This window comes from Ochotona princeps, chromosome X, assembly GCF_030435755.1.
Source record: "Ochotona princeps isolate mOchPri1 chromosome X, mOchPri1.hap1, whole genome shotgun sequence".
Classification (NCBI taxonomy): Eukaryota; Metazoa; Chordata; class Mammalia; order Lagomorpha; family Ochotonidae; genus Ochotona; species Ochotona princeps.
The window spans coordinates 51,974,016-51,996,765 of NC_080865.1; the positions used below are offsets into that span (position 1 = coordinate 51,974,016).

General features: G+C 33.8%; 1 protein-coding gene across 3 annotated transcripts; it reads left to right on the forward strand.

Annotated features, from left to right (window-relative positions):
* The first annotated feature begins 242 nt into the window (after nt 1–242).
* On the forward strand, nt 243–22,634 carry ZNF711 (zinc finger protein 711). 3 transcript variants are annotated; one of them, XM_058658461.1, is made up of 9 exons: nt 243–1,506; nt 2,454–2,714; nt 3,081–3,185; nt 8,665–9,207; nt 14,754–14,909; nt 15,532–15,669; nt 17,602–17,649; nt 19,317–19,460; nt 19,931–22,634. In XM_058658461.1, the coding sequence occupies exons 3-9, from the start codon at nt 3,107–3,109 to the stop codon at nt 21,109–21,111; spliced, it is 2,289 nt and encodes a 762-aa protein (XP_058514444.1). In that variant the 5' UTR covers nt 243–1,506; nt 2,454–2,714; nt 3,081–3,106; the 3' UTR covers nt 21,112–22,634. The 3 variants fall into 3 exon arrangements, with proteins under 3 accessions (XP_058514444.1, XP_058514443.1, XP_004592849.1); XM_058658460.1 differs by having other exon boundaries at nt 2,454–2,709; XM_004592792.4 differs by lacking the exon at nt 2,454–2,714.
* The last annotated feature ends 116 nt before the right edge of the window (nt 22,635–22,750 follow it).

Below are 22,750 nucleotides of genomic sequence, written 5' to 3' on the forward strand. Positions count from 1 at the left end.
ATCCCCAACTGCCTGGTCTCCACCCCCGCCCCCGCCCCCGCTTGCTCGCTCGCCGGATCGCTCGCTCGCTCGCTCACTCGCTCGCTAGCCGGCTCGCCGCTAATGGCAACCTTTGGAATACGCGAGGGATGGCGGCGTTGCAAGCAAGTGACACGGATCGGGCATTTTCGGGGATATGCATTCGTGAGAGTCTGGGCGACTCGGAGCGCGGCGTGGGGCGGGGGGGGGGGGGGGGTTGGCCGTGTGCGGCAACTGTCGCCTCCGCTGAAACACCACCATTTTGGTTCCCAGCCGTCTCCATGCAGCGGGTCAGCGGGAGCGGGAGGAGGCGGAGGGGCTGGGCAGCGAGCGTGGGTAGCAGCGGTGGCGACCGCTGCACCAAGTGTGAGGAGGGAGGAGGGGAAAGAGTGTTCTGGGCTCGTCAGCCGCTTCCTTTCCAGTGCGAGCCTTCTCTTGTTCGATTTAAGGTCCAGTCAGATGGGTCGCGTCGGAGAGGGCACGTGTGTATGTTCTGCTCGACATGATTGAAACTTGGCATGGCCGTGGGAAAGGGAGACTTCTGCGGGAAGAGGGCTGCGTCCAAAGCTGCAATACTGCTCCTTGCCAGGGCTCCTTTGTCTCCTCTCTCCGGAATGCTACTTTCTCCTTCCCTGGCTCTGTCGCCTTAGCGTTTCTCTGCTATCCTTCACTGGGGTCCCGAGTAAGCCGTGTTTGGGAGACCCAGATGAGAGTAAAAGGGGCTTTTGTGTGTTAGTGTATGATTTCTGCTCCCCTCTCCGTCGACGGCGAGATGTTTACTTGAAGCGTACTTGCTGGGTTACCTCCATTCAGTAAGGCTGTGACTAAGAAACCTCCCTATTTATTGGTTATTGAAGACTTAACACGCTGCTCTTCTCAGACCTCATTTATTATTGATCTTATTGAAACTCCCTCGATGCGAAAGAGATGCTCCGGTTTGTTTGTTTGCTATTGGTAAAGTGTGGTACTTCTATAACAATTGCACTGTGTTGTGATTTTTACACTTCATTGAGTGCTAGGGCAGATTTTTCTGTGTGGATTTGGCAAGGATAAGGCTCGTCCTTGGTTCTCTTTCACTTTCCAAGATAAGGCACTGCTAATAATTTTTTGAATGTGCGTTAGAGATTGTTTTGATCAAGTGGTCGAATTCAAAGTGTCGCGATGATACTTGCATGATAGTAGGTAGTCGTTTCTATTGTAATCATCCATTTGGTTTGGTTGCTTTCTAGATTAATGCAGATTTGAGCATATGAACCCTTCACAGTATTGCCCTGCAAGTTGAAGTATAAATGAAAGCATTTTTAAACTGTGTAAGATTTAATTGATGATGTTTGAAAAATCTAATTTGGAATGTGTCTTCATAATAGGTAAAGAGAACGTTTTTCCAAAGAAAATAACATAGATCAGAAGAGAAGTAGAAAGAAATTGCTGATTTTACTTTGAAATATCTAAGGAAATCTACAGTTTCTTCAAGACAGTCGTAAAAAGGTGATTAACAAATTACTCAATGTCTTATTTAATAATGAGACCAAAATAAATTGCATTACAATGCTTCTAATTTTTCTGTTGGTTTTGCGATCAAGAAAGAAATTAAAGTCTAAATGTAACTGTTTTAAATATTAAAAATAAGAGTTTAGAACATTTTAATTGTATCTGCAAAAACACAAGTATTAATTATTGTGAGCCCCTTGGCCTATTGATCTCATTCTGCAGAACAGCAAGGCATAAAACAAGGTGGTATTTGCAAATGCTGAAAATACAACTAAGGATTTCTTAAAAATGTAATTCTGGTAATGTATAGATGATTTTATGTAGAAAATTAGATATGTCACCAACTACTGTAACATGTTTATGTACGTAACTCAGATGTCGATATGGTTTCCGTGAGAGACTTGTGCCTTCTGTATACTTGCAGAACTTTAAGGCGCAAAAAAAAAAAAAAAAAAAAAAAAGAAGAAGAAGAAAAAGAAGCAACACCTAATGAACTCCCGTGTACTTAAAGAGGTGTTTTGTTTTATGTGGCAGCTTTGTAAAACTTTTGTGAAGGATGTAACCTCATCTTTTGTGCAGTATGGCCCCATATGTTTAAGCCTGGAAAGGGAAAAATGAGATAAATGCCTTATAAAATTGGCTGGTTTTAGATTGTTTTACTTAGAATTTTATGTTTGAAGGAGAAAGCCACATATAGAATTATAAGAAACACATCGAGTGTCAGCATCAGATGTTATATTGCTTATTATCTAATGATCTTATGTAGAGGATAAATCATTTGAAATAATGCAGGCTGAACCCTTGTTTTAAAAGCTACTATGAGGCTAACATAATTTTATTCATCACTAAGTTAATTGTGCAATTACAAGTAAACAGTAAGTTAAAAAAAAAACCCAATTTTCTAAATGTTTGTATGTGATTGATCTTATCTTTACCATATTTAGGAAGCAGTCATGTTTCATGAGTCCTCAGAACTGTGAGACAAGAGAATGTAGTAGAGTGAGGCCAGAAGTCCTTACTGGTTCAAAGAACTCCAGGGAAACTGGGATAGAACATTTTACATTATAAGTAGAACCCCGGGAGCCAGAGGTGAATGCAAGTTTATCTGCAGAGCTCCGCTGCAGGGCTCATCTGGGTCTGGAAGAAATGGATGAGAGCCACTGGATGAAATGCATTAATACTAGACATCTGAGTTCTCTAGTAATGTATAAATATCCCAACTATTGTTTGTTGTCATTTTGTTATTTTTCTTCTTTTATAACCTCTATTTTAACTGGAACCTTAACGCTGCAGTTTTGTTCTTTTGCTTGCTTCACTTTCCTACAGCTCATCACCCTTACTGTGCCTTATTCTCCATTATTTGGTTTACTTCTACCTGGCACTTCTTTTACTTTTTGATTGTCACATTAATATCTATCAAGACTTTTGTTCAGTTGTTTTTTTTTTACTTGTGTCATGACCTTTGCATACCTGGTTGAAAGGCATATTTTAAATTGCTTTTTTTTTTTGCTCAAAACAACTGACTTTGGCCTAAAATATTTAAACTATTTTAAACATCATTTGTTTTGCAGGTGTTTGTGAATGAACTTTGCTAAGTATGGATTCCGGTGGTGGAAGTCTCGGATTGCATACATCAGACTCCAGAATGGCCCATACCATGATTATGCAGGATTTTGGTAAAGCATTTTCTTTTTCTAAAAGCACAGAATTACTGAAAGTCAAACAAATTAAGGAAGGGGAGAAATACAATGAAAAATCATTCTTTTACCTGTATAATGCATTTGTAGTGTTTATTTCTTAACAGTAATTCTATGTGTTAGTGTTCTACTTCAAATTCTTAACATTTTGGAGAAGGGTGAGGTAAGGAAACTTGAAATAATGGTGATAAAATGGTAGTGTAAATAGAAAGCAACTAGGGTAAATCACTACATAATTATATTCTGATGGGGTATATCCTAAAATGTAGGGAATGCTAAAATGGCTCTCTGAAGTACATTTTAAGTTCTACTGTTAATAAAGCTAGAAAAGAGAGTGCTTCTATTAATTCAAAGCAATTAGATGCTTTTTATGCAGTGATAAATAGGAAATCATGCAAGTGATGACTAATTATGTTCTGCTTTATTTCCTGGGAAAGTTGTTACAAACAGTATATATTTTCTTTTAAAGGCCCCTTACTTTTGTGATGATGTTTCCCAGCAACCTCTTAATAATAGTCATTTTGTGGAAGAGGAGATGACTTTTGACAAATAACAAAGCTAAATCTGGCAGGGTCTCTCTGAATTATCCAGGATAGTGGTATCTGAAATATAGAGGTGTGGATGGGATCGTAAGAATTAAAGATAAGAGTTAAGTGAAAGCAAAGAAGACAAATAGTCAGTTGGACTTAAAAAACAGAAAGCAAGATGCTAATAGAGTTCTCAAAGTTGAAATTTATAATGAAGAGCTACAAATAATGATGCTTTGCTCAATTAAGAAATGCTAGTATGCTTGTAGAATATGGTTGAATATATCGTTTGATCGCCTCTTGTAAAGCCCACACTATTGAGATTCAGAACTGCATTTTTGTCTTGGCAGCACTGTTAACAAATAGCTGTATGAACTTAGATAAATCATGGAATTCACTTTTTTTATTTTCCATCTTATTATTACCCCCAGAGCCTTACACAACCACTAATCTGTCTATGGGTTTACTTGTTCTGAACATTTTTTATAAAGGGCATTATACATCATATGGCCTTTTGGCATGTTTTCACATATGTGTACTTGATTGTTGTGCACTGCCAAATGATATTTTGTTGTGTGGGTAAACTGTAAGTGTTTAGCCATTCATCAGTTGATGGCCATTTGGATTACTAAAATATCTTTAATTTATTAGAACAGTTTTGTGTTTGACTTAAATCTTTGTGTCTTACAATTGACTGTGAAAGTTCTCGGAAGCATATGGCAGTGTGTTAAGGTGTATCTGAAATCACAGGAGAAAGCGCACATCTTGGGATCCTATTCATTTGAATTGGGGAGAACATATTTTCACACATGATTATACATGATTACAGCTACATAAATTGTTAAAGGCTAGAGAGAAAAAAATTCACTTTCCCTTTTTTGAGAAATAAAATGGGAAAATTTCAGGACTTTTGAGTTTAATCATCTTGTTATGATCCTTTATGGCCCTTTCTAAAATGAATTTAATGCTGTAAATAAATACATCTATACTGAAAAAGTATAAAACCACTGTTTTTTTTTGTTACTTTGTACATGAATTTCAAACCTATTTTCCTCCAAAAGAAACTTTTAAATTTAGTGTTACAGGAACTTTTTAAACTGCCGTTGTTCACCTGTTCATAATTGAAATATCTAGTAGTGTTTTTGGTAATTGATTTTTGAAAGGATATATTTTTAACTTGCAGTTCATGCTCTTTCTTTAGCTTCAGGCATATAAATCGATTGCTACTAAATGGTTTTTATGTTTTGCTAAGGTTATTTTTATGAATTTCCAATTAGATAAAAAAATAACTAATTTTAGAAGATAGGAATTTTCTCCCTACTTGCTGATGTAAGTTCCAAGAACTGTGCATGGGTGTTTTATTTTTATATGATATTTCATGAAATGAAAAGGTGTTGCATAATCTCTACCTAAAGGGAACTATACTGGGGAAAAGTTTTAGAAGTGTTAGTCCTGATATCTTACGTTTCTTTCATAAACATCCCTGGGCTTATTTAATCCAGCTGTTAAACTTTGTAAATTTTAGATTTTCATTAGAAATTAGGCATATTCTTTGCATCAGTTGCCATCAAAATTTGGATATTTGCAATCTCATAAATTAATGATATGAGTATTTGTAAAATGGATTTTAGCATTCACAAATAGAACTAGCTAGATAACACCCTATGTGGTACAGCAACCCTATAAATTTATATGGTTCTTAATTTTGAGTATGGAATGATTGCTATATAGAGAATCTGCACCATTAATTTAGATTTTATTAAAGCAGTTCTTTTTAAGGATGTTTGCTTCTTAAAAATTTAGAACTGTGTTTTATGTAATAACTTTGCTGGTATGTTAACATAATAGTTGCACTTGGAGCCTATGCCATTGAATTTTATAGTTATTTAATATCTTCGTGCTGCAAAAAGTCTGTGGAGCTTTGGGAATTAAATACCAAAACAACCTGATAGCTGTCTGAAACAGATCTAGAAAAAAATGTGTGTTATCACTGATGAAGTTTCAGGAATTCACATTTAAATGAAGCGATTTTAGCAGAATTAATCTTTGATTAGTTTACAAATATTTGAAATGACTTTCTGGTTGATCTGGTTATCTGACTGATTTTACACTTTTAGATGATTTAAACATTTATAATTTGATAAACTGAGAAGATAAAGTTTTAATGCAGTTTAGTGTTACCAAATGTTTTAAAGTTTAAATGATTGGGATTTTTTTAAAAGATTTTTATTTATTTTATTACAAAGTCAGATAGATATACAGAGAGGAGGAGAGACAGAGAGGAAGATCTTCCATCCGATGATTCACTCCCCAAGTGAGCCACAACGGCCGGAGCACGCCGATCCGAAGCCGGGAACCAGGAAACTTCTCCGGGTCTCCCACGCAGGTGCAGGGTCCCAATGCATTGGGCCATCCTCGACTGCTTTCCCAGGCCACAAGCAGGGAGCTGGATGGGAAGTGGAGCTGCCGGGATTAGAACCGGCGCCCATATGGGATTCCGGGACTTTCAAGGCGAGGACTTTAGCTGCCGGGCCCGGGATTTTTTTTTTTTTTTTTTTTTTTACACTTTTTAACCTTAAATTAGTTGTTCCTTGGTAAATTTTATGAATCTTTCTAAAAATAGTCCATTGTAAACTTTCCTTCTGCACAAGTAGAAAAAAGCCAGCGAGATTAGACCTTGGATAAGCATGTTTAACCTATCTGTACAAACTTCCTTTATGTTTAAAATGGAGATAAAAGTTGCATAGTTATTATGAAGGTTAAATGAGATAATTTATAGTTTTTATGAAGGTTAAATGAGATATTAGTAGGTTGCTTGATGCATTCATATTGCTTAATATGTATAGTTGTTATATGCCTAAATTAATGACTTTGCTTAGAAATGCGGTGGAATCTAACAAATTGATGAGAGGAAAGAGCAAAAATAAAATGAGATATCTTACATATCATACTGAATAATCTGGTAGCTTCCAATGAATTCATTTCTTGGTCTGGGATCTTTAAGATAACTTGGTTCCATGAAAACGAGTACATTTGGATTTATTTTCTTTGCATATGGCTTGTTATTATCCGTAATTTCCTACTAGAGGCCAAGATGAACTTAAAAGCACTTACTCCATCTTCTTAGAATCTACTCAACCAAGTTAATTCTTTGCTGCAGTCTACTTTTAGGAACCAAAGTAACCTCCAGCAGTGCTCCAAAGTAAATGTAATTTCCCACATTTTAAATCTCTAAATTCTTAAAAGATTTTGCTAATGAAATGTATAAGTAGAACTCTAGTACTCTGAGCTTAACAAGCTCATTTGCAGTCTGGTTAAAAGCTAAATTTGAACCTCCACTCCGTCCTCATTTCTGAAATGGCCAATGGAATGATAATTAAATGAACAGAACTTGTTTTACATCTTTTGTCTATCAGATTTTCAGGGTTTTGGCTGTTTTCTTTTGGGGTAATTTGATGGTTTAGTTGGGAATTTGAGAATGGCTGGAAGGATTTAAAGACTCTGTTGAATGGTATCCACTGATCTGCAACCTAATTTGTTAATTAACTTTTACAATGAATTGGTTAAAAGTAGTGAACTTTTGGATATCCAGGTGGCATTTTTTCAGGTGCTACTTTATACAAAGTGATCATGAGATGGAGAAAGACTTGTACTGGATTATTTAATGTAGAGAATTTACATAACCAGGTTCAAAAACTCTTGTGTATTGTATAAACTGAGGCTGGTAGAACTTATGTTCATATAAAGGGTGTAACATCTCATTCTATTTTTAGATGAATTAATTCCTTGTTTAAAAGATTTACTGTATTTATTGTATAAGTAAGTTCAGAGATTTTCACGTATATGATACATATGACAATGTTTTCTTACGTCATTTAATTTAGTATCTTAATTTATGTTGTCCTTTAATTTTTATTTTGTCTTAATATTTAAAATTATAATAATTTTACAGGAAATGGGAAGAAGTAGACATAGGATCCCATGTATCTTTTACTCATCTTTCTCTAGTTATGCCGTCTTATATGACTAGTATAATGTCAAAATCAGATGATTAATATTTGGGGTATTTTTGTTACTTAGACTGAAAGCCTTATACAGTTCTCACCATTTATTACATATATCCATTTGTGTGTGTGTGTTTGTGTGTGTAAACCTGTGCAGTTTAATTGCATGTACAGATTCATATAATTATCACCACAGTAAAGATCATGGAGCTGTTACATTGTAACTTTCTGTTTTTCATACTTGACCCACTGTTGGCAAGCACTAATCTGTCATCCATTTCTATATTTCTACGTTATCATATTTCTATGACTTTCAGAAAGTTGTGTCACATTTACATGTGATAAATTATGATAACATTTGGTGAGTGATGCTTTCTTTCACTCAGGGTAATATTCAGGCTATTTAATATATCAATAGCTTGTTCCTTTCTATTACGAAGCAGTACCTCATAGTAAGACTGTGCAAGCAGAGTTACTTTAACCAACTGTTTATCTGCTGAAGGGCATTTGAATTGCTTAGTTTTTTTAATACTACTTGAATTATACCTACTATGAATTGTAAATATATTCAGTTTTGTACAAGCATATATTTGATTTTTTTCCAGGGGAAAATTGTTCTAGAGTACAATTGTTTGATATGGTAAGTCAGTGTTTAGTTTCCTGAGAAATTGCCTGGTTATTTTCCAGAATGGCCTTAAAATCAATTAAACTGTTATCATTCTTTTTGGTAGGAATTTTCAAAGTGATTCTAAAATTTATATACAAATGTAAAGATCCTAAAATATTACAGAGAACTTTGGAAAAGAGCACAGGTGGAGGATTGGTTATGACTGTTCAATATGTAAAGAACATGTTAAAGCGTTTGATATATATACTTCTGCTGAATAAAATAACTTTACCTTTTTTGGTTAATTGTTTGTGTTGTAGTGGCTGGAATGGCTGGTACTGCACATATCGATGGAGATCATATTGTTGTTTCGGTTCCTGAAGCTGTGTTAGTTTCTGATGTTGTCACAGATGATGGGATAACTCTTGATCATGGCCTTGCAGCTGAAGTTGTCCATGGGCCCGATATCATCACAGAGACTGATGTGGTAACAGAAGGTGTGATTGTTCCTGAAGCTGTACTAGAAGCAGATGTTGCCATTGAAGAAGATTTAGAGGAAGAGGATGGTGATCATATCTTGACTTCTGAGCTGATTACTGAAACAGTTAGGGTACCTGAGCAAGTTTTTGTGGCTGACCTTGTTACAGGTCCTGATGGACATTTAGAACATGTGGTCCAAGATTGTGTTTCAGGAGTTGACTCTCCCACAATGGTATCAGAAGAGGTTCTTGTTACTAATTCAGACACAGAAACTGTGATCCAAGCTGCTGCTGGTGTTCCTGGTTCTACAGTCACTATAAAAACTGAAGATGATGATGATGATGATGTCAAAAGCACTTCTGAGGATTACTTAATGATATCTTGTAAGTAAAACATAAAGCCTGGAGTTATTCGGGAAATTATATAATTTGCTTGTTTTCTGGGATGAGGAATAAGGACTGCCATGAGGACAATCTTTTTGAAAAAAAGATTTTTTTCAAAGATGTTGATCTTTTTTATTCATGTTTTTAATTTACCCTATGCAAATTCATATTCTAAGTAAATTTAAATAATACAGTTTGTTAATGTTTTAACATAGAAATATAGGTTTATCAGATTCAAAACAGCTTTAACTATTGTAAAAGTTTAATGACACATGTATGTTTATTTCAAAATGGAAGGTTTTTTTTTTTATACCACCATTGATTTCTTTAATATGGCTGGCACTGGAGTTGTCAGTTCAGTTTTAATTAGAAAATGAAGTGTAGTATGTTAACTTTCATGTATGTTTTGAAGCTAATCAAAAAGGAAGTTACAAACATAGATCACATTCTACAGTTCTTGTGTTTATATATAGTCTATTGGTCTGAATCTGTTACATTTATTCTGAGCAAAACTGTAATCTTCGTTTCAGGTTATTTTGCAAGATCCTTAAGCTGGAGATAAATATTTTGTTTTCATTTAGGTGATGGGTTTGCCATAACAACAACGATAATAAAAATCTTTAAAGTTATTGATGGAGCTTAAGGAAACAGATTTATTTTTGAAATTGTAAAGTATCACAGTATAAGTAGTAAAAATTAAAGATGACTTTTTCTTGGGAGAATTCTTTCTTTTTGAAATATAAATACATTTCTGAAGTGTATTATATGGTGGAGGGTTTATATATATGTATGTAAAATGGTGAAAAATTACGTGTGAGTGAATTTACAATGAAGCAAATGAGATAATTTGTAAAAATGTAAAATGCATTCTGTTTTTTCTTCTACAGTTATTTTTGAAAGTGAATATTCATAGATTTTTAGAGAATGGTTTAAGATATTTAAAGACTGTAAATATCATTGTTCTTAGATGTGTTTCTGAAACAGCTATTTTTATGTCTTATTTAAAATATGCTTACTGTATGAAATGGTGTGGCAAATCATGATAGTCACTATACTGAAAGGATAGTTATTAAACTAGTGTTAAAGTGATCCATATTTTACACTTTATATATCATAAATAATCACATTTTATATTGTTTTCTGATTTGATTCTGCAAAAGTTCTTAAGAAATGTTTCTGGAGCATTTTAAGGTAGTATATTTATCTTACTAATTACTACATTGGTCAAATGGGAAGCCTTTGCCCTCAATGTAATTAGACTATATTTAAAAGAATATTATTTTATTCTAATTTTGTTAGAACAAATGTGAGGTTTTTTGTGGTGAATTTAGGCTTGAGATTGTTTACTTCCTTAATCATTAGAGAGAAAATGCAACAATTTTTATAAATTCCTTTAAAATATTTTTTATTATCAAAATATATACAGATACACAAAAATTAATTATTTTCTGTGCTATCCATTTTCCACCATCAACTTCGTGAACAATTTTATGATTTAGTTATGCTTGAATTAAGACTTTTACTATTTCCAGGTATTCTGTTTTTACTTCATATTGTTTCTTAATTTCTGTTACCTTTTGGTTATAGCTGGCCCATTGCCGTTTTTAAGAGTTAGACAATACTGTGGAATACCTAAATGTTAATTGTTTTTCCCAAATAGAGATTTTTAAAAAATCAAGAAATAGAGTTGATGAATTAAAATAGACTTTCGTCTTGTTCCTGAATCCCTAAATAAGTATTCTTTTAAGGAAACCTCATTAGTAGCTGAGTTTCAGAGGGTAGAAAGTTTATCTTCGCTCAGTATTAGATATTCATCTAACTTTAGGCCAAATCTCACAAATTCCTTATCTTAGCAGTTTAGGCTCTCCCACTTATGCTGAATAACATGGAAATTAATGTAGGTGATTGTATCTGTGTAGACATATGCTAAATGTGCTCTTTAAAAAAATGCCTAATACCCATAAAGCACATTTGCCTAGTGATTTTTTCCTTTATGAAAAGAATGTGAATATGTTTTCTTTTTGGGTATTCATGGAGTTCTACAATAAAATGCAGTTTTATTATTTTTTCATGAGTCCACAAAGTAAAGCCCTACATTAAAAAAAAAGATTTATTTTTATTTTTATTGGAAAGGCTGATCTACAGGGTGAAGGAGAGACAGAAAGATCATCCATCCACTGGTTCCAAATGGCTACAATGACTGGAGCTGAGCTGATCGGAAGTGCCAGGTCTCCCACGCAGGTGCAGGGTCCCAAGGACTTTGGCCATTCCTCTACTACTTTCCCAGACTACAGTCAGGGAGTTGAATGTTAACTGGAGCAGCCTGTAAATGAAGCGGCACCCATATGGGATGCTAGTATTTGTAAAGGGAGGATTAGCCAATTGAACCATCATGTTGGTCCTGAACCTTGTATTCTTTAGCAGTTAACCCCCAACTCTAGCCACCTTTAGACAACTTCTAAGCCAATTTCTGTCTCTGAAGCTATCCCTACTATCCTGGGTATTCCATGTCAATGATATTATATACATTTGTGGCCTTTTATACCTCATTTTTCACTTATATTTTGAAGCAGAATTTATGTTGGAGTACATAACAATACTTCTTGTTTATTACTGAGTAATATTCCAGCATGTAGATATACCTCAGTTTGTTTACCCACTCATCATCTGATGGACATATGGGTCATTTGCACATTTTGGCTGTTGTCACTAATGCTGCTATGAATATTCTTGTACATTTTTTTGGTGGGGCATATGCTTTTATTGCTTTTGGTTTACCTGATTATGGAACACCTTTGAAATATGCTTATTTTTTTCCTGCCTTCTGAAATTAAGATCCTTTGCACATTGCCTGATTCCGTCCCTATTGGAAATCAGCATGCTATACGTAATTTGCATGTGGATAATACGAAAGGAATAAAGTATGAGCATGCATTTAGTCTAATTTGGTTAAAGAGTTGTGGGCTTAGATGACCCTGTGTCTTGTTCAGAATACTTCAGCCTGGTTGCTGGCTCTGGCTCTTGACTCTAGCATCCTGCTGGTACAGACCTGAGAGGGCAATGGTGATGGCTCACTTAGTCAGGCTTGTGCCACCTACTTTGAGACTTGGATTCAGTCCCAGCTCCCAGCTTCTGCTCTGCCCAACCTTGGCTAATGTGGCCATTTGGGGAGTTGAACCAGTAGAAGCCAGTACCCTCTGTCTCTGTCTCTCTAATAAGTAAATATTTTAAAGGTTGTAAAGTCAATTTAGCTTTAAAAAAGGAAGCTACATTGTATACTTTGCTAATAAGAGAATTTAGTCTAATTGTGCCATTGGGCTGTAAAAGTTTATTGAATATTAACAAAACTTTCTGTGTTGGCAAACCAAACACCTTACTCTGTTATATTTAGTGCCAAGAGAATTCTGTGGCTGGTAATTTATTATCTTCTTATTGCTGTGTTGAGAAAGAACAGTGTGCGGCTTGATTATTAAATTCCTTAAAAAAAAGCAAAAGCATTAACCTTAAATTTTAGCTATTTTGAACATTATATCCATTAAAATTTTGAAGATTCATTTCTGAAATGAGTTGATTGCTTATTCTTTAATTCTTTACTTAATAAACAAGCATAAATCCGTAAGTACAGAATAAATCATGGATAGATGATGGTTTGCCTCTTAAAATTGCACTTCAATATCTTTAATAAGTTTTTCCCCTTCTATAAACTTAAAATAGAGCTTAAACAGAACGATATGGAATGGTTAGTTACTCAGTACTTTTTAAATTTATTTTGATGAATCTAAATGGAAAATAATTAAGCTGTTGGAAGAAAATATGTACCCTAAGCAAGGTAGAACTGGAACCAGTATAATAATAATAATAATAATAATAATAATAATAATAATAAAAACAGAATCAGAGGGAATGGCAACAGTGATTTCAATACTCAAAGTTAAAATTGTGACACATAATCTAGTGTGAAAAAATATGTGTTTCACTTCAAGAGTGTTAATTTTGTGAATTATGGGTCTAGTTTAGCTTGTCCCAGAGGGAACTATGGTCACGTTAAATAATTTGTATATAGTAAGGCAGCGTTTACTATAAATTATTTCAACCTATGAAATTTATGTTTTGGATACTTTTTTAAGGTTTTTGTGTGTCCTGTTGTGCTATTGTCAAAAAATTGCCAACAACATCGTAACAAAATCAGGAATTAAGGTAGAACGAAAATATTTATTTCATTTTGATCATTTGTGTGCTATCTTTCATAAACAATAGATATTCAGATTCTTTAATCATATAAAATAATTTGTTTGATCACAAAGTTAAAATAGCTTTTCACTGTGAAAAGAACTTCTGAAATGCATTGTTTTCCATAATTTTGAAATGCCAAAAGATTATTTTTGTAGTTGTTTCAAATTTGAAAGTTAAATAAGAAAAAAATCTAGACTTTAACCCATTTAGATCTTTCTGAAAAATTTAAGAGTTATCAAGGTAAGAGCTTTTTGGTACTACTTTATCTTTATAGAGTTGTTAAGCTGCTTGATGATTTCATGTTTTGTAGATGGTACTGTGATTTATATGTGTGCATATATGTAAATCTACACATGATATTTGGGAGGAGATTTTTAATTTAGATTTCAGTTTTTATAGGAATAGCAATGAAATGAAAATGCCTAACACTTAAGTGGAATACATTGTTTGGATGTTATTTATGATGATAAGGCAGTATTTATTAATATTATTACATAGTTCATGGGTGGTATCCATGTGAAACTAAATACTATCCTTATGTAATGTGTGAAGAATCACATTTTGTAAGTATACTTAAAATGCAAGAAATAGCCTCAATTTTTTTTGCTTTGCCTTTTATATATGATTTTTCCTACTTACTGAAGTATCAGAGTATGAATAAAGAAAAAAAGTAGAAACACTCATTTATGTATTTTCTTAATGTATGATTTTGAAGTAAAGGTTGCACTGATAAATAGAGAAGTATAAAATATTGTGGTTTGAATTTTGTTTTTCATTGATTAAATGGAAATATTTGTTTACTGAGATTTTATTTTTATAACAATTTATAAGTAAGATTTTAATAATACCATTTTATTATGTTTTTTCCTAATTTTTTAATTGTTTGATCTCATTATATTATTGGTTTAGGAATCACTGCTTTTTAACCTGGGTACTGCTGTTTTTGTGAGCTTATTATTTATGAGCAATGCATATTTTATTTTTTTATTTTTCTGTTACTTATTTTGGGGTTAGGATTTAACTAAAAGGGCTCAAGATGATAAAAGATTTTATAATTTTTCCCAAGCCATTTTAATTAAGCTCACTTGGTTGTTAAGTATTTCCATTTGAATCTGTGAATTTTTTTTTAATTGTGATCATGTAGTATGTGATCTTGTATACTACTTTTCATGCAGCAGCATTTGACTGCATAGCAGTTCATTCAATGAATAGTTAATAGGTGGTTAACATTTTCTTATTTCTTCCGTACTTAACACCCATTAAATGTCAATGATCCTTTTTGACTTAAATAGTTCCCACTTTGTATTTTGTAGTGGATGATGTTGGAGAGAAACTAGAGCATATGGGGAACACACCATTAAAAATTGCCAGTGATGGTTCACAAGAAGATGTTAAGGAAGATGGATTTGGTTCAGAAGTAATAAAAGTGTATATATTTAAAGCAGAGGCTGAAGATGATGTTGAAATAGGTATAAAGACTAATTTTAATTTATTGCTGTAATAGGGATTAAGTTTCTTACTTTCTCAAGGGACTGTTTGAAAATTACCCTGAAAGCACAGCTTTCTTGGGGATAGTATATTTAAAAATTGCGGATGAATATAAAATAGTAATGTAAAAGTGTCATTTGTAGATTCAAATATGAGTAGAAAATTGAAGATACAAAACAAATGATAAAGGGGATTTGGTTTGAGTAAGAAATTACGCTTAAGTGCACAGATTTACAGTTGCTTTGGGATTTAGTCCTGGTTCTACCACATAACTAAATGATTTTTGATGAGTTACTTTCATTTGCTTCTGTTTTCTCATTTATAAAATGTTAATAATGAAAGTAACTACTTATTTGTAGGCCTAAATAAATAAATATGTGTGAAAGACCCACAGTGCTTGGCATAAAAGCATGGTATAAGTGTTGGCAGTTGTTTGTCGGTGATAATTGAAAGTTCACAATGCATTTTTTGTGAAAATATTCTTGGCACTTTGAAAATTATTTTGGAATTAAAAGTGTTTTTCTAAAGGAAAAGAGTTCTTATATATTCTTGTTAATGTGGGGATTTAGTCCATGTCTCTATGTTTGTGTTTTGATTTTTAAGGTGGAACAGAAATTGTCACAGAAAGTGAATACACCAGCGGACATTCTGTAACTGGAGTGCTTGACCAGAGCCGCATGCAGCGGGAGAAGATGGTTTACATGGCAGTTAAAGATTCTTCTCAGGAAGAAGATGATATCAGTAAGAAAAAAAAAAAGGCTCTATAGTGACTTATCAATAGCTGTCACGAAAACAACCTCATTATATAGGAGCAAAGTTCCGTAAAATATGCTTGACTCTTTGCTGTAGATAACTTAAAGGGTTATTTTGACTCTTAATGTCTTATTTAAATCAGCAAATTTGAAATGTAGATACTATGCTAGTAACACAGAGATAAGCAGCATACCTTTCTTAATTTCAGTAGAGCTCAAAGATTATATAGAGAATCATTAAGTCACTGCTTTATGTATATTTTGGATATAGTGTATATATTATTCTCACAACTTATCTCAGGATAGATGGCATTATGCCTGTATAGTGGAAGGGTTGAAAGCTCCGGGAATATAATTTGCCACAGGTAATTCCAGTATTGAAAGTAGAAAGTGGAATATGAACTCATCTGTCTGTACGAACCATGTTTTTGCCAATGACAAGGAGCACAGTTGCCTTTCCCTGAATTTATAAATGGTTGTTCTTGTGAGAAGTTGTAAGTATTCTTCCAAGATGAATTGTGATGGTTTTCAGTTACGCTGCGGATGGTCTTTGCTGCTTCAAGGTTATGTTGCATGTTTCTTTATTCCTTCTGTACTCTTACTTTTATCTTTCTTCAATCACAACTTTGTTTTGCCCTAGTGAGGCAAGAGCCTCCAGTTTTTACTGGACACCCTAACAGTACTGAACTTTACCTGCATTGTGCTCTGATACCTGCTTGTCAAGTTTCTTTCCTTAGAGGCCATGGGGAGTTGAACTCTGCCCTCAAATATGATTTTTCTGTTACAGCCGAGAATAACAAAATGAGTGGAGATGATTTGGATGGAGAGGAAGAGTTCAATGAGTATCTCTTTAGTTTTTATAAGTTCTTTATTATTCCATTAACTCACTTGTAAGCAGACACAGGAAGAGGTGGGAGATTGAGCCTTAAGTTAGTTGATGCCAGAATTTCATTGGAATGTGGAAAACTTAGACCATTGTCACTTTCTGGTTATTCAGGAGAAACCTGGGGGAAGAGGGTACTTTTTCCTGCATTCCTTTTACAATGAATACATGATCCCAGTTAGGTGAATCAAAGTAAGATAATAAATTCAAGCTCTTGACGTTAAATGTAAATAGATTTCATCACATAAAATATATTAAATGATTCTAGGTTTAGATACTTTGTACTACAATACTGGTTTTCTTTAAATGAGAGTGTTTTCATTCATCAGCAGTCTATCAGAAATCAGATATTTGAGGTCCACATAATCTTGAGCACCAACTATATGAACACAGTCTTTTAAATTTAGTTTGTTCAATTGCTAGTATTTTGGCTATTTTTTATGACATGGTCCATGTGAAGTGTTTTTGAATTTACAAAAGCTGACAGGCAAGGTATAGGAATTTGTAATGCCTGATGGACTGTAAGATCCTTCACATTATATCTTGTGTTCTTTAAAAGGAACCTTGCTTAATGGTTGCATTTTAAGTAAGACCTATTTAAAATCCTACAATTATAAGTGAGTACCATAAACATTTTACTTTTCTAACATCTTTGAAAATCCATTTTTCTCCCTTTGGAAAAACTTACTTATGAACATCACATTTTTAACAAGTTTTGGGAGTTTGGAAAGCATAAGTTCAGATGTGCTTTTTTAGAAAGTGTAACAAAAGATACATTTCTCAAGTTTTCTGTTTCATTCTTGTGTAATGGTACAAGATGGTCTAGGTAAGTTAAACTATTCTAGGGGCTAGCAACTGCAAGGATGCTGACGGTAGCCCTTATTTTTCAGCACATAAAATTATCTGATCTGTGGCAGTGGAAAGCATTTTTTTCAAATCCAAGGAATGGTGGGCAAAGCAAGATTATGTAGATTAAGATGAGATGTTTGTAATCACTATACTCGGCATGTAAACTTCTAATTAGTCGTTTGTTTTTAGGAGATGAAAGAAGAGTTTCCCGAAGGTATGAAGAATGTCAAGCATCAGGTGAGAGAACATTGCTATATCCATGGGACTCAGCCTGTTTTTGCACTAAATCTTATCTTTCAATTCAGTTTTCCACAAAGTTGTTTGGAGTAGTACCCTTGTATATGAGATCCCAGTTAAACATCTGGCTTTGTATGCTTCTTGGCCAGTAAAGACTATCTGGATCTATAGATACAATATTGGACTCTTACATGTTTAGTTACACATAAATTTACCTATATAGAAATTGAGTAGGTTTTAATTAATATGAAGTGTGTGAATCTGTGGCTGCAGTTAATTTTAGAGTACCCTCAAATTATTAAGCAGCTTATTATATGGGCCATAAAGAAGTTTGCTATAAAAAAATCTAGAATAGAAATTATTTGGACAGCAAATAAAAATTACATATTATATAGGCCACTTGTAGAAATTTTTCTTGGGGTAAAACTGTTTTCTTAGTTTCTGTGGATCCAGTAGATTTATATATAAATTACATAAACTTGTGTGTCAGTTTGATTTGTTTTCAGTTTTAATACACCATACAGTGTGATTCAGTGGCTGATTATTTTGTTTTCTTAAGCAACAGGCTTTTCTTAGGATAATATGTCTTAGTGTTTTGTGTGTACACTTGGAAAGTATTTCACACTTAATGTAAATGTAGTGTTCAGAGAAATTGAGAGGCATATGTGACAAATAGAAGCTAAACTGCCACTTTTATAAATTTACATTTTAAACTGTAAACACCATAACAGGGTTTTGATACTTAAAATTTTATTTATTTATTTATTTATAAAGATTTATTTATTCTATTACAAAGTCAGATATACAGAGAGGAGGAGAGACAGAGAGGAAGATCTTCCATCCGATGTTTCACTCCCCAAGTGAGCCGCAACGGTCGGTGCGCGCTGATCCAGAGCTGGGAACCAGGAACCTCTTCTGGGTCTCCCACACGGGTGCAGGGTCCCAAAGCACTGGGCCGTCCTCGACTGCTTTCCCAGGCCACAAGCAGGGAGCTGGATGGGAAGTGGAGCTGCCGGGGTTAGAACCGGCGCCCATATGGGATCCCGGTGCGTTCAAGGCGAGGACTTTAGCCGCTAGGCCACGCTGCTGGGCCCCGATACGTAAAATTTTAATAACTACTTTATAATGTATATACTCATCTCACTGAAATTGCAGAAAATTGCCACATTTATTTAAACCTTAAATTCAATCTTAATATTTAGTTAAGATTCTACATTATTCTACATTAATTACACTGTTCTAAAACATGTATAGAAAAGATCTAGTCTGTTTTTAATGCATTACACATAGTAATGCATTTGTTGATATATGTACTTTTTCTGTTAAAGCTCATTAATTTCATCAGCCCTTTTTATGCTTCAGATTTTTTTGATGCCAAGATTTTGTATAGTACCATGAAACTATTTCTTCTATTATTTTTCTCTTACTGGTTTATTCCTTTAGGATGATCAAATTGATATATTTCAAAATTAATATCATGTGACATGCTATTCAGATTGTTGGCCTGTATACATCTGAAGGTGGGGGATAAAAAAGAATTTTTCATTAAAAGATGCACATACATTATGAAATTTACTTTATGTTCTGTAGTGGTTAACCTGACAAAATCAATCTATCTCTCTATCTCTCTCTGTAGTGCAGTAATTCTGTTATCAATATTTTTGCAGGAAATACTTTGGAGCCAACATTGGAAAACAGAAATAGCACAGCGGCTCAGTACCTCCAAATTTGTGAGAGCATTAATACAAATAAAGTACTTAAACAAAAAGTCAAGAAAAGGAAAAGGGGAGAAACCAGACAGTGGCAAACAGGTAAAGCACTATACATCTTTAATGTCATACTGAGTGCTGATGTAGAAATACTGTTTTTTAACTGGGGGAAAACAATCAGTTGTCGTAGACTTTATGTACCTAGTTATGTATGATACAGATAATTGTTATTTTTATGGTATGTGCAGGTACCTTCTAAAGCTATGCTTGTTTGCTCCTCATTAAAAACATGATTTTAATGTGAATTTTTAGGTTGGTTTAACAATAAAGGGTTACTATTTCTGGTTTTCAAAATGCATGTGTGGTAAATATTTTGGCAGTTGAGCAGTGTATAATATAGTGCTACTCATCACTTACTGGTTAACTACTTTATCATAAATTTCTTTTGATGTACTATGTAGTAGCATATTGTTCACATAGTGAATGTCAGCTAATTTTGATGCTTTTTTACTACAGTTTTTTCATTCTGACCGAATGTCACAAATTTCTTTTTCTTTTTTTTTTTTATCTAGCTGTTATAATAGGTCCTGATGGACAGCCCTTGACAGTATACCCTTGCCACATTTGCACAAAAAAGTTTAAATCCAGGGGATTCTTAAAAAGACACATGAAGAATCATCCTGATCATTTGATGAGAAAAAAATATCAGTGTACAGATTGTGACTTTACAACTAACAAGAAAGTGAGTTTCCATAACCACTTAGAAAGCCATAAGCTTATAAACAAAGTTGACAAAACCCATGAGTTCACAGAATACACACGAAGATACAGAGAGGCCAGTCCACTGAGTTCAAATAAACTTATTTTAAGAGACAAGGAGCCGAAGTTGCACAAGTGCAAATACTGTGACTATGAAACTGCAGAACAAGGACTGTTGAACAGACATTTGCTGGCTGTTCACAGCAAGAATTTTCCTCATGTTTGTGTTGAGTGTGGGAAGGGTTTTCGACATCCTTCTGAACTCAAGAAACATATGAGAACCCATACTGGTGAGAAGCCATATCAGTGTCAGTATTGTGTCTTCAGGTGTGCAGATCAGTCAAATCTGAAAACTCACATTAAGTCTAAGCATGGTAGCAATTTACCATATAAATGTGAGCATTGTCCCCAAGCATTTGGTGATGAGCGAGAGCTTCAGCGCCATTTAGATTTATTTCAAGGACATAAGACTCACCAATGTCCTCATTGTGACCATAAGAGCACCAACTCAAGTGACCTTAAGCGGCACATCATATCTGTTCATACCAAGGATTTTCCTCATAAATGTGAGGTCTGTGATAAAGGTTTCCATCGTCCTTCTGAGCTGAAAAAGCATAGTGATATCCATAAGGGTAGGAAGATTCATCAGTGTAGGCACTGTGACTTTAAAACATCAGATCCATTTATTCTTAGTGGTCATATCCTTTCAGTTCATACTAAGGATCAGTCATTGAAGTGTAAAAGGTGCAAGAGAGGGTTCAGACAACAAAATGAGTTAAAAAAGCATATGAAGACCCATACCGGAAGGAAGATTTACCAATGTGAGTATTGTGAATATAGCACTACAGATGCATCTGGCTTTAAACGACATGTGATATCAATACACACAAAAGACTATCCGCACAGGTGTGAATTCTGCAAGAAGGGATTCCGAAGACCATCAGAGAAAAATCAGCATATTATGAGGCACCACAAAGACATTCTTATACAGTAAAATCAATGTAAGGAAAAAAGTTATTTAGAAACTATGATATGCTACTTGGGAGGAATATCTCACTCTCTCATCTGACTTCAAATCTTGATATTAAATCATAACATTACATTATTTGTACTAAAGAGCTTCAGATATTTGAATTGATAGGGGATGTTACAGCCCTTTGAATTTTACTTACAGAATTTAAGAAGCACTGTAGAATGGTTGCTGAAAAACTTTATGTGTCTATTCATAGTGTTATATGCATAATTAGAGGGGAAAAGCAAAGATAAGTAGTGTATTTGGTTGATCCTATTAGAGACAAATGGTTCTGAAAAGAGTACTTAATTGAGAAGTTCAGCAATTCTTTGCTATAGCAAGCAAGCCTCACTTCTATGCAATTTTAGAAATGGGGTAGGGAAATAAAAATCAGTCATCCATCAGTCACTTAATCATTAAGCCTTTTATATTGTACCTGGAAATTGAATTCCAGAAATGGCAAAGTTTTTTGTGTATTCATTAGAAGAAATTCTACTGGAAACACATTAGAGGAATTCATTATTATTTCAAAAAGAATTTCAGAGCTGCTAATATTTTATCAGAGGATAGGGTGTTTAAAATATCACATTCTGTACTGGTTTAAGGTGAAGTTCAAGTTGATTGTTCAGTGCAACGTGTATTACAAAAGTCTATTTGAGTCAAATGTGGCTTTCTAAAATGGCTGCAACGTTAGTGTTGCAAACAAAATTAGCACTATATTTCTTATTAATCTAAAGATTAAAATGAGAGAACACAGTTTTCTTAAACATAATGTTTAGAGATTTTTTTGTAGGACAGTCTTAGCAGGTATGATTGTTCTAGTCTTACTTGCTCTAATGTTTAAAGGTGCAATTTTATGCCATTATTGAAAATTTGATTTTTAAAATCGATATACCATGTTATTAACAAGCATTTTGAATGAGGCAGTATTTATGCAGTATTTAACAGAACAGTATGCTGCCAATAGGGTTTGGAGATGGAGATTCAGTTTACAGTGTATAAATTTAAAATATGCATCCCTTTAACAATGCTTTGTGTTAGCATGCTGCAAATCAAAATGGCGCTTAATATTTAAAGCTGGTTTAGGGAAATTTAATGAAAATCCTGTTCATAAATGTTATGCATATGATGTATACTTTTAAGTTTTAGTTGCTTCATGTTTACATTCAGCTGTTGAACATACTTAAAATGTGTTTTTACTTCATGCTATATTGTGGCTTTGTGTTTTATATAATGTTCACCTTTCTGTTTTTTGCACCAGATAAGAATCAGTTTCTGAAGAATCAATTTTTTATCTTTCTTAACTTCAGAATATTAAATTTGGGAAATCAGCTAAAGTTGTGTGTTACGTGGCTGTAAATGATGTAAACGCTGTAAAATAAGATCGTTACTGTTACGTGGGATTATTATTTCTAAATGTTACTCATTGAAATGAGCATACAATAAAAAGCATTTATTGCACTTCTAGGTTTTCTGAGTTTATTTAAAGTTGTATTGCAACATCCATTCCTTATTAAAAGACTTTCATTTAATCTTTTTCCCTTGGCAGTTCGGTTCTGCTTTTAATGTCTTTACTGAATTTTCTGCCTTATCAACAACAAAATCTGAGAATTTAAAAAAT